This window comes from Oncorhynchus clarkii, chromosome 12, assembly GCF_045791955.1.
Source record: "Oncorhynchus clarkii lewisi isolate Uvic-CL-2024 chromosome 12, UVic_Ocla_1.0, whole genome shotgun sequence".
NCBI classification, from domain to species: domain Eukaryota; kingdom Metazoa; phylum Chordata; class Actinopteri; order Salmoniformes; family Salmonidae; genus Oncorhynchus; species Oncorhynchus clarkii.
In genome coordinates this window covers 18,319,253-18,333,730 of record NC_092158.1, presented here as the reverse complement: position 1 = coordinate 18,333,730, position 14,478 = coordinate 18,319,253, and the positions used below count along the sequence as shown (strand labels likewise).

Below are 14,478 nucleotides of genomic sequence, written 5' to 3'. Positions count from 1 at the left end.
GACCATCGTTATGTTTGGAGGAAAAAGGGGGAGGCTTGCAAGCCGAAGAACACCATCCCAACCGTGAAGCACGGGGGTGGCCGCATCATGTTGTAGGGATGCTTTGCTGCAGGAGGGACTGGTGCACTTCACAAACAGATGGCATCATGAGGCAGGAAAATGTGTGCATATATTGAAGCAACATCTCAAGACATCAGTCAGTTAAATCTTGTTTGCAAATGGGTCTTCCAAATGGACAATGACCCCAAGCATACTTCAAAAGTTGTGGTAAAATGGCTTAAGGGCAACAAAGTCAAGGTATTGGAGTGGCCATCACAAAGCCCTGACCTCCAGCCTATAGAAAATGTGTGGGCAGAACTGAAAATGTGTGTGTGAGCAAGGAGGCCTACAAACCTGACTCAGTTACTCCAGCTCTGTCTGGAAGAATGGGCCAAAATTCATCAAACACATCAACACAGACTGGCACCCAGGCTAGTGGGAAGCTGCTGACTCTCAAAGTCAATTCTACTTTCAGAGGTTTGCAGAAATGTTAGTTCTCATCTACAGTATGCAGCTTGGTACATACAGGACATGTTGAGATCGTTCTAACTGTATCTTGTGTAATACCTTTTATCATCTCCACTCAGCTCACAGTCAGTCTTGTAGTTCAAACCGTGTCTCAGATTCTCATTCAAGGTGCTCTCTGTCGGTTGCAACCTAGCTTCAGAATAGGGGGAGGAATGCATATTCGAATATCTATCAAATCTAAATGATCAACCTCAAGCCCATCTATGTATGTATTTTTATTCAGACTCAACACTTAGTATTTAAAAGTGATCAAGCAATCAATAATTATTCATTTTTCAGGAAATCAATGAGTTCAGATGGCAGATGATGTAGACGTGTATCTCAGAGCATGAGCCTACCTGACCCAATGTTTATCAGTGGGTGCACACATCCAAACATCAGTTCAATGGAGAGAAATGACATTTCAGTGGAGACAGAGGATGGCTTAGCATATACTTAATTCCCAGTACAGCAGTGCTGGTACTAGTCATGTTATTGACATGAACAGTTAGAAGAACATCATTATGTACAACACTCAGTGTTAGATCTCTATTTATCTTTATTATGTTGTAGCTTTCACGTGATTCTGATTGAGTCAGTTAATGCTTCTAGTTTAACTCATAAACTGTGTGTACGGAGCTGGGAGATGTGAAAATGTCCGATATTTTAGTGTGTTTTCTTGGGACCATGTTTGAGTTTAGAATGATCTTGTACAGATTGATAGTTAGTTTGGATTTATTTATTACTTCGCTAGTGTTTGGATTTGATTATGTCCAATGGTTTTGTTTTATTAATAAAAATCCACAAATCATTCTGTTACCCGTTCACATGATTTCAGACGTGCTAACTCCAGTACCAGCCAACTCTTCAACAGTCGGGTAAGCTTCAGTATTTCTGTATTTTTCTTTCTGTTTGAGTTATAGGTCAACATAACTAAACTTTTCCACAGAGTTTGAGGCCTGCAGATTTCTCCTAATGCATATTTTGTGTTGATAATCCAGTGTGAATGAGGATCCCATTAGACTCAGAGAGAAGGGAATCAGTGGTAGCATCTGGCTCTGTGTGCAGTACAAAAATACTTCCCTAATCCCTTCTCCTTCTCTTTTAGGGGCCTGTGGTTGTTTCATTATTATTTTCCTTCTGTTTTGTTTGACTACATTGGCTGGGAGGGGAACTCATTAAAAAATTAAGAGGGTTATTTTAGTTCCCCTTGTCCTGTCAGGGGTAATGGATCTGGGGATGAATGAATCATGAGCAGCTCCTGTACTTATTGGTCCTAGAGATGTAAACAGCCTGGTAGGTAGTTAGTATAGGTGTGGCTGGCTGGTGGCCTTGGGTTGGGGGGGCTGAGCAGAGAGTAGTCTTGTCCAGAAACAATCCCTACTCCTACCCACTGGACACTCTGTGGAGAAAGGATGGATTGGATAGGTCTACGCAATATGGTTGTTGTTTATTCCACCTTCTCTTGATAGATTGTTGGAACTATAGTTTACATCATCAGACAAGAGAAAATCAAGACGCAACAAGTGGAGTATTTGTTTTTATAGTATTTGTTGTATTGAATCATTAGGTGTATACAGAACATAGAAAAACAGTAGCATTTTAAGGGTCCTCATCTGTAAAGGGTTTATAAGTTTAACTATTTACAAACCCTTTATAAAGCCTTTATAGATGATGTTAAGTGTAACATAGAAAACACTGCACTAATCAGACACGTCACTTAGTAAAGTAGAAATAGTCAACAATGTGCTTATAGAGTTAATAACATCTTTACAAGTGTGTTAAGTTTGTTCCCTGGAGTCGATACGGCATTATCATACAACAACATACAGGTCCGTTTCCTATCAAGACAAATCAGAAGAATAAAATACGCATAAAATATCCTTTTGTTTCCATGGCACCTTGTGCACATTTTGTTCTTTCAGAAAACGTCTGATAGGTATTTACAAAGACAGGTGTCATTGGTTAGTCACATAGATCTAGCATACATATCTTTGATACACTGGGAGATTCAATATGATCCAAACTGTGTGCTTCAGTACATAGCTGTAATACATGTATATCTATACAGGTAGTTTTTAAAAGAATATACATAAAAAACATAGGCATTACATAAAACGTGAAGTAACTACTAGGTACCATTCTGTCTTGACATTTATTATCAAATCAATGAGTTAGAAACTGCCATTCTAAAACAAAAATAGTCTAAGTGTGTCCTGTAGTCTAAGTGGGCATTTTAAAGTGAGTAGTGCAGTAAGTTAGTAGTGGCTGGCTTCTTGTTGACATGAATTGTTATGAGTCTTGTACTGGAGAGATTTCCCCTTAGATAGGCCAGCTACAAAGTCAAAATTATCTATATTGTGAACATTTATGAAAACCAAAATGTGCTTTTTGGTCTTAATTTAAGGTTAGGATTAGGCATTAGGGTTAGCAGTGTGGTTAAGGTTAGGGTTCAAATCAGATTTTATGACTTTGTGGCTGTGCCAGCTAGTGACCACTCTGCAGAGCTGCCTCCAGAACAAGATTCATGATGGTAAACACAAACTTGTGCAACTAGCACCAGGTTAATGTTGAGTGGACATGAAAACAGAAAACGTTTTTAAACTGAAAATGAGCTTTTTTTGTTGTTGAGAATTTCCCAAAATATCTCCAGTTCTAAAACGTTCTCTACCATTTGGTGCCTACTGAACACAACCTAGTAGTACAAGTAGATGTGTCCTGTGGTACTAGCTTGTTCCCTTTGTGGAGTGGACATCCCTAGGGTCCTTGTCTGGGCCTGGATACAGTACACTGACTGGGAATGTGACATGAGAAAGACAGGAATGTGTTAGAGAAACATTAATAGTGCTATTAGCAGTGAACCAGTCTGGTGCATCCAGGCCATTTACCATGCGTATGTCTGCGTCAAATGCCCTCCCTCTTGCCCGGTTACACATAGGAAGTTTAGTTCCCGTAGGAACTGAAGTCAAAAACCAACCCATGCTCTATATGAAAACAAACAAACAAATACATAAAATAATGAAATAATAACAGAAGACGGATTCCTTTATGAACTAATAACAGAAGACTGATTCCTTCATGAACTAATAACAGAAGACTGATTCCTTTATGAACTAATAACAGAAGACTGATTCCTTCATGAACTAATAACAGAAGACTGATTCCTTTATGAACTAATAACAGAAGACTGATTCCTTTATGAACTAATAACAGAAGACTGATTCCTTCATGAACTAATAACAGAAGACTGATTCCTTCATGAACTAATAACAGAAGACTGATTCCTTCATGAACTAATAACAGAAGACTGATTCCTTTATGAACTAATAACAGAAGACTGATTCCTTTATGAACTAATAACAGAAGACTGATTCCTTTATGAACTAATAACAGAAGACTGATTCCTTTATGAACTTATAACAGAAGACCGCTTCCTTTATGAACTAAAAACAAAAGACTGATTACTTTAGGAACAAATCACAGAAGGCTGATTCATTTATGACTAATAACAGAAAACTGATTCCTTTTGTTCCAATCCTAAAATTGATCTTGCACCACAGCAGTATATCTCTGGACGTAGGAGAGGGAGTTAGAGAGAGGAGAGGGATAAGAGGAGAGTTAAAGCAAGGAAAGAGAGTTAGAGAGGGATGAGAGTTAGAGAGATGAGAGTTAGAGAGATGGAGATGAGTTAGAGGGAGGGAAGGATAGTTGGAGAGTTAGAGAGGGAGGAGAGTTAGAGGGAGGAGAGTTAGAGAGGGAGGAGAGTTAGAGAGGGAGGAGAGTTAGAGAGGGAGGAGAGTTAGAGGGAGGGAAGGATAGTTAGAGAGTTAGAGAGGGAGGAGAGTTAGAGAGATGGAGATGAGTTAGAGGGAGGGAAGGATAGTTGGAGACTAAGAGAGGGAGGAGTTAGAGAGATGAGAGTTAGTTATAGAGATGGAGATGAGTTAGAGGGAGGGAAGGATAGTTAGAGAGGGAGGAGAGTTAGAGAGAGGGAGGAGAGTTAGAGAAAGGGAGAAGAGTTAGAGAAAGGGAGAAGAGTTAGAGAGAGGAGAGTTGGAGAGAGGGAGGAGAGTTAGAGAGAGAGGGAGGAGAGTTATGGAGGGAGGAGAGTTAGAGAGAGCTAGGAGAGTTAGGGAGAGAGGGAGTATATTTAGGGAGAGAGGGAGGAGAGTTAGGGAGAGAGGGAGGAGAGTTAGAGAAAGGGAGAAAAGTTAGAGAGAGAGAGGGAGGAGATTTGGAGAGAGAGGGAGAGTTAGAGAGAGCTAGGAGAGTTGGAGAGAGGGAGAGAGAGGGAGGAGAGTTAGAGAGAGCTAGGAGAGTTAGAGAGAGGGAGGAGAGTTGGGGAGAAGGAGGAGAGTTGGAGGGAGAGTTAGAGGGAGGAGAGTTAGAGAGAGCTAGGTGAGTTAGAGAGAGCTAGGAGAGTTAGAGAGAGGGAGGATAGTTGGAGAAGAGTTGGAGAGAAGGAGGAGAGTTAGAGAGAGGAAGGAGAGTTGGAGAAGAGTTGGAGAGAAGGAGGAGAGTTAGAGAGAGGAAGGAGAGTTAGAGAGAGGAAGTATTAGAAATAGTAGGAGAGTCTTTTGTAGCGGGTGATTTGGGGTTATGTGAGTGGACTCTGACATAAATACTATGTTATTAAAAACCCAGAGAAAGTAGTCTGGTGTGTGTTGGCGGTCTGTGAAGGGTCCTAAAGCTAGGCCTGGAATGGTTGGGGTGAGAAGATGAGTGTCTAGAAGGTCTGGTCTTCCTGGCAGGACTCTATGGAGTGACCGAAGGCCTCACAGATGTCACAATACGGCCGCTGGTCGGCAGGTTTGCCCTTGAAGGAAGAGTGGGGGACTGAGTCGGGGCTCTGGGCCTGGGTTGGACAGTCCTCAGTGTCATGCAGGTCAAAACAGTCACAGATATCACAGAACAGACGAGGAGGAGCCTTCTTGTCCTTCTTAGATCCACCCTCCTCCAAACTAGAGAGAGAGAGAGAGAGAGGGGGAGAGAGAGAGAGGGAGAGGGGGAGAGAGAGAGGGCGAGAGGGAGAGAGAGAGGGCGAGAGGGAGAGGGAGAGAGAGAGAGAGTGATTAGGTAGATGCTAAATAGTGCATTTTGAGGGGTCTGTCAACAACTGTAACTAAGGACTACATTTGGAGTTTGGGTTCAGAGGTTATTGGTTATAAGACTGACCCATCAGTGCCGTCATTGCCATTGAACTCCGCCAGAGCCATCTTCTTCAGCTTGACCTTCAACTCCTCATTCTTCCTCTGTAGGTCCACGATCACACTGTTCAGGAAGTTAATCTAAAGGAGGGAAATATATGGAGGGAGAGAAGAGAGATCACAGTCAAGCTTATATAAGAAAGAGCGAGGTGGAATGAGAGACAATGGTGGAAGTGCAGATATCTTTCTATGCAAATGATATACTACATTAGTGACAAGCAGATGGTGAAATTGTTTTACTAATTGCCAATCATACCTGTCCCTCTGCAAACTCCTTCTCTTCTCTCAACTGGTCCAGAGCTGTGTCACCTGAGGAAGGCACTCCACTGTCCCCTCCCTCAGAGGCCTGCCGTCCCAATAGCCTCTGCTCCAGGCTGGTGACGCGTTCCTGTAGCTGGGCCTTGTCTCTCTCCAGCGTCTCCACGGCAGACTGCAGCGTCTTGGCCATGGCGTTCTCACCTCGCAGCACCGCGATCTACAGGGAGAGGGAGACAGAGAGGTTTCAGCTAATATACAGATACAGAAAAAAAGCATTGGAACCAATGCCAGTTCAAAAGACCCAGAGTCTGCCAGAGTTGTGTATATACACTATACCTCATCCCTCAGAGTCTGCCAGAGTTGTGTATATACACTATACCTCATCCCTCAGAGTCTGCCAGAGTTGTGTATATACACTATACCTCATCCCTCAGAGTCTGCCAGAGTTGTGTATATACACTATACTTTATCCCTCAGTCTCCAGAGTTGTGTATATACACTATACCTCATCCCTCAGAGTCTCCAGAGTTGTGTATATACACTATACCTCATCCCTCAGAGTCTGCCAGAGTTGTGTATATACACTATACCTCATCCCTCAGAGTCTCCAGCTCCTTGTCCTCATCTGTCTCCTGGTTGGACAGAGTTTCCCTGAGGAGGAACAGAGGCAGAGAACCGCTTAATACAGAACTCACCCAGCAACACTGGGCCTGTCAGGAACAGTGCAGTACTGTGTGTGTGGATGAGGTTGTTAATAGTTGCCATTATGCACAAATTATTTGCAAGGTGTTCGCCTAGGCTACGCAGCAGAACATTGTAGCGAATTTGGAGGGCAGACTAACAGGGACTTAACCCAAGTTCCCGTTGTGCAGTGACGGTGCCAATAAAGTTTTTTGTTTGTGCTCATAACGCACCATGGCCATTAGAAGAGTGTATGCCTATAGTCTGAAATCGCCAGGGGGAAACTTGGTGTGTGTGTGCGCGCACGCATACATGTCTCTATGGGTACAGTGTCTGATGAAGGTCTCTGACTGTAACGTCACACAATGTTTTTTACTTTTGATTTACCATGAATAATATATTTTTTATAATGGAGAGTTTCACACCTCAATTTATTTGTTAAAAAACTTCACACAATAGTTTGTAGTGATCCTCAAAGAAGTGAGACAAGCTTCACCAAAACATACTGAGAGCAGTTAGCTAATTTTCACTCACTACACTGGGGAGCCCTGACAACACTAATCCAGACGTTGAAATCATCAGACTTGACAACCAGCAGCAGCAGCAGGGGGAGGAGTCAGATTACAGTGGATTAATCTGTCTGTGGATGGCATTACCCTGCTGGGTCTCATCCAATACAACCTCAATCACAACAGATGTAGCTTTTATGTCTCTCCCTAAACAAAGTCTGTACAATAGATACACGTCTGGATTAGCGATCATACACTGTTTACCAGGGCTACCAACATTAAGGCTAATCTGAAGATGGGGCTGGCTAAGGCTAAAACTGGCAAGTTTAGAGAGTATAGGAATATTGTTATCCACGTTGGCACCAACGGTGTTAGGATGAAACAGTCAGAGGTCACCAAACGCAACATAGCTTCAGCGTGTAAATCAGCTAGAAAGATGTGTCGGCATCGAGTAATTGTCTCTGGCCCTCTCCCAGTTAGGGGAGTGATGAGCTCTACAGCAGAGTCTCACAACTCAATCGCTGGTTGAAAACTGTTTTCTGCCCCTCCCAAAAGATAGAATTTGTAGATAATTGGCCCTCTTTCTGGGACTCACCCACAAACAGGACCAAGCTTGGCTTGCTGAGAAGTGACGGTCTCCTTCATAGCTGGTTTGGTGCTCTCATCTTATCTATGAACATAGACAGGGCTCTAACTCCTCTATCTCCACAATGAGAGGGTGCAGACCAGGCAGCAGGCTGTTAGCCACCCTGCCAGCTTAGTGGAGTCTGCCACTAGCATAGTCAGTGTAGCCAGGTCAACTATCCCCATTGAGACCATGTCTGTGCCTCGATCTAGGTTGGGCAAAACTAAACATGGCAGTGTTTGCTTTAGCAATCTCACTGGAATAAAGAGCTCCACCATTCCTGTCATTATTGAAAGAGATTGTGATATCTCACATCTCAAAATAGGGCTACTTAATGTTAGATCCCTCACTTCCAAGGCAGTTATAGTCAATTAACTAATCACTGATCATTATCTTAATGTGATTAGCCTGACTGAAACATGGCTTAAGCCTGATGAATTTATTGTGTTAAATGAGGCCTCTCCTCCTGGTTACACTAATGACCATATCCCCCGTGCATTCTGCAAAGGCGGAAGTGTTGCGAACATTTACGATAGCAAATTTCAATTTACAAAAAAAAGACTGCGTTTTCATCTTTTGAGCTTCTAGTCATGAAATCTATGCAGCCTATCACTTTTTATAGCTACTGTTTACAGGCCTCCTGGGCCGTATACTGGCGTTCCTCACTGAGTTCCCTGAATTCCTATCGGATCTTGTAGTCATGGCAGATAATATTCAAATTTTTGGTGATTTTAACAGACCCACTCCAAAAGGCTTTCGGAGCCATCATCGACTCAGTGGGTTTTGTCCAACATGTCTCCGGAACTACTCACTGCCACAGTCATACTCTGGACCTAGTTTTGTCCCGTGGAATAAATATTGTGGATCTTAATGTTTTTCCTCATAATCCTGGACTACCGGACCACCATTTTATTATTTTTGCAATCGCAACAAATAATCTGCTCAGACCCCAACAAAGGATCATCAAAAGCCGTGCTATAAATTCTCGGACAACCCAAAGATTCCAAGATACCCTTCCAGACTCCCAAGAACGTCAGAGTACAAAAAATCGATTAACCACCTAACTGAGGAACTAAATGTAACCTTGATTAATACCTTAGATGCAGTCGCACCCCTAAAAACAAAAAATATTTCTCATAAGAAACTAGCTCCCTGGTATATAGAAAATACCCGAGCCCTGAAGCAAGCTTCCAAAAAATTGGAACGCTACCCCAAACTGGAAATCTTCCGACTATCTAGGAAAGACTGTACCGTGCAGTATTGAAGAGCCCTCACTGCTGCTCGATCATCCTATTTTTACAACATAATTGAGGAGAATAAGAACAATCCAAAATGTATTTTTGATACTGTTGCAAAGCGAACTAAAAAGCAGCATTCCCCAAGAGAGGATGGCTTTCACTTCAGCAGTGATACATTCATGAACTTCTTTTTTAATTTTTTAAATTTTTTTTACCCCTTTTTCTCCCCAATTTCGTGGTATCCAATTGTTGTAGTAGCTACTATCTTGTCTCATTGCTACAACTCCCGTACGGGCTCGGGAGAGACGAAGGTTGAATGTCCTCCGATGCGTCCTCCGATACACAACCCAACCAGCCGTACTGCTTCTTAACACAGCGCGCATCCAACCCGGAAGCCAACCACACCAATGTGTCGGAGGCTACATTGGTGTGGCAACCTTGGCTAGCGCGCACTGCACCCGGCCCGTCACAGGAGTCGCTGGTGCGCGATGAGACAAGGAGATCCCTACCGACCAATCCCTCCCTAGGCCAATTGTGCGTCGCCCCTCGGACCTCCCGGTCACGGCCGGTTACGACAGTTGCCACACGCCGGTTGCCACACCAATGTAGCCTCCGACACATTGGTGTGGTTGGCTTCCTGGGCGCGGACCCAGGGACTCTGATGGCACAGAGTCCCTGGGTTCGCGCCACCCTTAACCACTGCGCCACCCGGGAGGCCTTCATGAACTTCTTTGATGAAAAGATCATGATCATTAGAAAGCAAATTACAGACTTTTTAAATATGCGTATTTCTCCAATGCTCAGTTGTCCTGAGTCTGCACAACACTGCCAGGACCTAGGATCAAGGGAGACACTCAAGCTTTTTAATAGTATATCTCTTGACACATTGATGAAAATAGTCTTGGCCTCTAAACCTTCAAGCTGCATACTAGACCCTATTCCAACTAAACTACTGAAAGAGCTGCTTCCTGTACGTGGCCCTCCTATGTTGAATATAATAAACGGCTCCCTATCCACCGGATGTATACCAAACTCACTAAAAGTGGCAGTAACATTTTATTGCATCATAATGGCATTTGAAATGACTGAAGGTCCTGCTCTCTTCACATTGAAAAAGCCAAACCTTGACCCAGAAAATATAAAAAACTATTGAATCTCCCATTCCTCTCAATTTTTTGGGAAAAAGCTGTTGCGCAAAAACTCACTGCCTTCCTGAAGACAAACAATTTATACTAAACGCTTTAGTCTGGTTTTAGACCCCATCATAGCACTGAGACTGCATTCGTGAAGGTGGAAAATGACCTTTTAATGGCGCAGACCAAAACTCTGCATCGGTCCTCATGTTCCTAGACCTTAGTGCTGCTTTTGACACCATCGGTCACCACATTCTTTTGGAGAGATTGGAAACCCAAATTGGTCTACACGGACAAGCTCTGGCCTGGTTTTGATCTTATCTGTTGGAAAGATATCAGTTTGCCTCTGTGGATGGTTTGTCTTCTGACAAATCAACTGTACATTTTGGTGTTCCTCAAGGTTCAGTTTTAGGACCACTATTGTTTCCACTAGATATTTTACCTCTTGGTGATGTTATTCGGAAACATAATGTTAACTTTCACTGCTTTGCGGACAATACACAGCTGTACATTTCGATGAAACATGGTCAAGCCCCAAAATTGCCCTCCCTGGAAGCCTGTGTTTCAGACATAAGGAACTCGGACAAAACATTTCTAGGTCCCAAGAAACAAATAGATCTTCTGTTGGATCTGAAAATTTATATTGTTATTGTTGTACAGTCATCTCAAATAAAACTGTGAAGGACCTCGGTGTTATTCTGGACCCTGATCTCTCTTTTGACGAACATATCAAGAATATTTCAAGGACAGCCTTTTTCCATCTTAGTAACATTGCAAAAATCTGTAACTTTCTGTCCAAAAATGATGCAGGAAAATTCATCCATGCTTTTGTTACTTCTAGGTTAGACTACTGCAATGCTCTACTTTCTGGCTACCCAGATAAAGCATTGTGCTAAAAATGCCTGCTAGAATCTCGACTAGAACCAACATTTTTATCATATGACTCCAGTGCTAGCCTCTCTACACTGGCTTCCTGTTAAGGCTAGGGCTGATTTCAAGGTTTTATTGCTAACCTACAAAGCATTAAATAGGCTTGCTCCTACCTATCGTTCTGATTTGGTCCTGTCGTACATACCTACACGTACGCTACGGTCACAAGACGCAGGCCTCCTTAATGTCCCTAGAATTTCTAAGCAAACAGTTAGAGGCAGGGCTTTCTCCTATAGAGCTCCATTTTTATGGAATGGTCTGCCTATCCACGTGAGAGATGCAGACTAAGTCTCGACCTTTAAGTCTTTATTGAAGACTCATCTCTTCAGTAGGTCCTATGATTGAGTGTAGTCTGGCCCAGGGGTGTGAATGTGAACGGAAAGGCACTGGAGCGATGAACTGCCCTTGCTGTCTCTGCCTGGCCGGTTCCCCTCTCTCCACCGGGATTCTCTGCCTCTAACCCTATTACAGGGGCTGAGTCACTGGCGGGGTGCGTCACTTGAGTGGGTTGAGTTACTAACATGACCTTCCTGTCCGGGTTGGCGTGCCCCTCGGGTTCATGCCACGGGGAAGATCTTTGTGGGCTATACTCGGCCTGGTCTCAGGGTAGTAGGTTGGTGGTTGAAGATATCCCTCTAGTGGTGTGGGAGCTGTGCTTTGGCAAAGCTGATGGGGTTACATCCTGCCTGTTTGGCCCTGTCCGGGAGTATCGTCGAACGGGGCCACGGTGTCTCCCGACCCCTCCTGTCTCAGCCCCCAGTATTTATGCTGCAATAGTTTGTGTCGGGGGACTAGGGTCAGTCTGTTATATCTGGAGTATTTCTCCTGTCTTATCCGGTGTCCTGTGTAATTTTAAGTGTGCTCCCTCTAATTCTCTCTCTCTTTCTCTCTCTCTTCTCTCAGAGGACCTGAGCCCTAGGACCATGCCTCAGGACTACCTGGCCTGATGACTCCTTTCTGTCCCCAGTCCACCTGGTCATGCTGCTGCTCCAGTTTCAACAGTTCTGCATGTGGCTATGGAACCCTGACATATTCACTGGACGTGCTACCTTGTCCCGGACCTGCTGTTTTGGACTCTCTCTCTACCGCACCTGGGGTCTCTAACTCTGAATGATAAGCTATGAAAAGCCAACTGACATTTACTCCTGAGGTGCTGACCTGTTGCACCCTCTACAACCACTGTGATTATTATTATCTGACCCTGCTGGTCATCTATGAACGTTTGAACATCTTGGCCATGTCCTGTTATAAACTCCACCTGGCACAGCCAGAAGAGGACTGGCCACCCCTCAGAGCCTGGTTCCTCTCTAGGTTTCTTCGTAGGTTCTGGCCTTTCTAGGAAGTTTTTCCTAGCCACCGTGCTTCTATATCTGCATTGCTTGCTGGGTTTTAGGCTGGGTTCCTGTATAGCACTTTATAAATCAATTTGATTGATTGATTGATAAGGTAGTGCTGTTGAATCACAGATCATAACTGACTGTCTGGGTGTGAAATAGTCACCTGATGAGGTAGTTATCCCCTGATGTGTCCTGACTGATTAGTTCTACTCTACATAACATTCCTCTCATCATTTCCCTATGGCTTAAATAACCTTTTTGACGGCATTCTCCTCCCTTCACTCCTCCCTCTTCTCCTCTCTTCTCCTTCCTCTTCTCCTCCCTTCCTCTTCTCCTCCCTTCCCCTGCACTACTTTTTCCTCCCATTCCATCTCCCTTCCTCCCCAACCTTTTCTCCCCCTCCCATCTCTTCTCCTCTCTTCTCTTCTCCCTTCCCATCCTTTCTCCTCCCATTCCCTCTCCTCCCCAACCTTTTCTGCCCCTCCCTTCTCCTCTCCTCCCTTCCCTTCTCTCCGGTCATTAGAAGTGTTCGTGATGGGTTATACAAAGACATGACTTTACTGTATTTATTTACCGTGTTATTGACTGTATGTTTGTTTTACTCCATGTGTAACTCCGTGTTGTTGTATGTGTCGAACTGCTTTGCTTTATCTTGGCCAGGTGGCAATTGTAAATGAGAACTTGTTCTCAACTAGCCTACCTGGTTAAATAAAGGTGAAATAAAAATAAATATAAATAAAATAAATGACTTTACTGTAGAGGTATTAGGTGCAGTGCAGGCTTTTTGTCTTCTGAGTCCATTCTGAGCCCCAGATGAAATGTACTGACTGACCGAATGACTGTCATCACACTAAAACCCCATCTGTCTCTGTCCACTGCTCTCACTGTCTGTTTTACTGTGTCTTAATCATTTTTACAGGACTTGATCACATCAACTAAATCAACTGTGTTTTTTATAAACATTAATTTATACTAGGACCCTGATGATAATTATGATCAACTATGCACAGCTGTTGGAAAGGAAAGCTGTAGATGTCTACGCTATAAGTGCAGCTACTTCCATAGTTAGAAATACTGAAAATGTTTACACTCAACCTGGTCTTCCTAAGGCAGCAGAGAATACATTGTGCAATACATGTCTTACCTGTCTTTCATGTCTGGCTGGTTTTGAGATGTCAGACTGGCCAGCTTCAGTACCTCACTGAGAGAGAGCGGGAGAGAAAGGGGGAGAGAACAAGGGAGAGAGAGGGTGAGTTGCCTACCAGGGACAGTCAACATGCATTATATCTAGAGGTACTTTCTAATAAAGGACAATCGACATCAATAATAATACATTTATACAGAAATTACAATCCATTTACAGCACAAATGACCTCTGCTTGGCTGTGGGGCTGATATGGATGTACAGGTTGTCATGGCTATGTAGTGATGAGTGTAGAGGTCATGTCTAACTCTCAGTATGTGTGACCCCCCCGTTTGGGTCGGATGCAGCTGTTCTCCCAGACGAGATGTCTCTGGCAGCACAAAGCTGCGCTCGCTCTCACACACACCCACAAACACACATGCACACACACACATGCTTGCAGGCCTGTGCACTTGGGCTCCCGAGTGGAGCAGCGGTCTAAGGCACTGCATCTCAGTAGAATAGATGTCACTACAGTCCCTGGTTTGAATCCAGGCTGAATCACATCTGGCCGTGATTGGGAGTCCCAGAGGGCGGCGCACAATTGACCCAGCGTCGTCCAGGTTTGGCCGGTGTAGGCCGTCATTGTAAATAATAATTTGTTCTTAACGGACTTGCCTAGTTAAATAAAGGTTCAATAAATACAAATGTAAATAATGCACACATCATGGAGGTCATGAGATGCGATGCACGGTGCGGCCATGTTGGAGGCAGGCGGTTCTAGGAGAAGATGTGATTATATAACACCCTCTTTATAGGATGGAGGGATGAATCTGTCTCTTCATAGGATGAAGGGAGAGAGGGATGAATCTGTCTCTTTATAGGATGAAG

The 14,478-nt window shown here is 43.8% G+C and overlaps 1 protein-coding gene across 2 annotated transcripts in view; it reads right to left on the bottom strand.

The window, feature by feature from the left end:
- Positions 1–2,080: 2,080 nt before the first annotated feature.
- Positions 2,081–14,478, bottom strand: part of LOC139422821 (CAP-Gly domain-containing linker protein 1-like) — a 60,285-nt gene continuing 47,887 nt past the window's right edge. For both annotated transcript variants that reach the window (XM_071174210.1, XM_071174209.1), the window contains 5 exons: positions 13,609–13,665; positions 6,602–6,662; positions 6,010–6,228; positions 5,722–5,834; positions 2,081–5,507 (listed from right to left, as the gene is read on the bottom strand). In XM_071174210.1, coding sequence (XP_071030311.1) covers positions 5,273–5,507; positions 5,722–5,834; positions 6,010–6,228; positions 6,602–6,662; positions 13,609–13,665 — 685 coding nt within the window. In that variant the 3' untranslated portion in view covers positions 2,081–5,272. The remainder of the gene's footprint in view (positions 5,508–5,721; positions 5,835–6,009; positions 6,229–6,601; positions 6,663–13,608; positions 13,666–14,478) is intronic.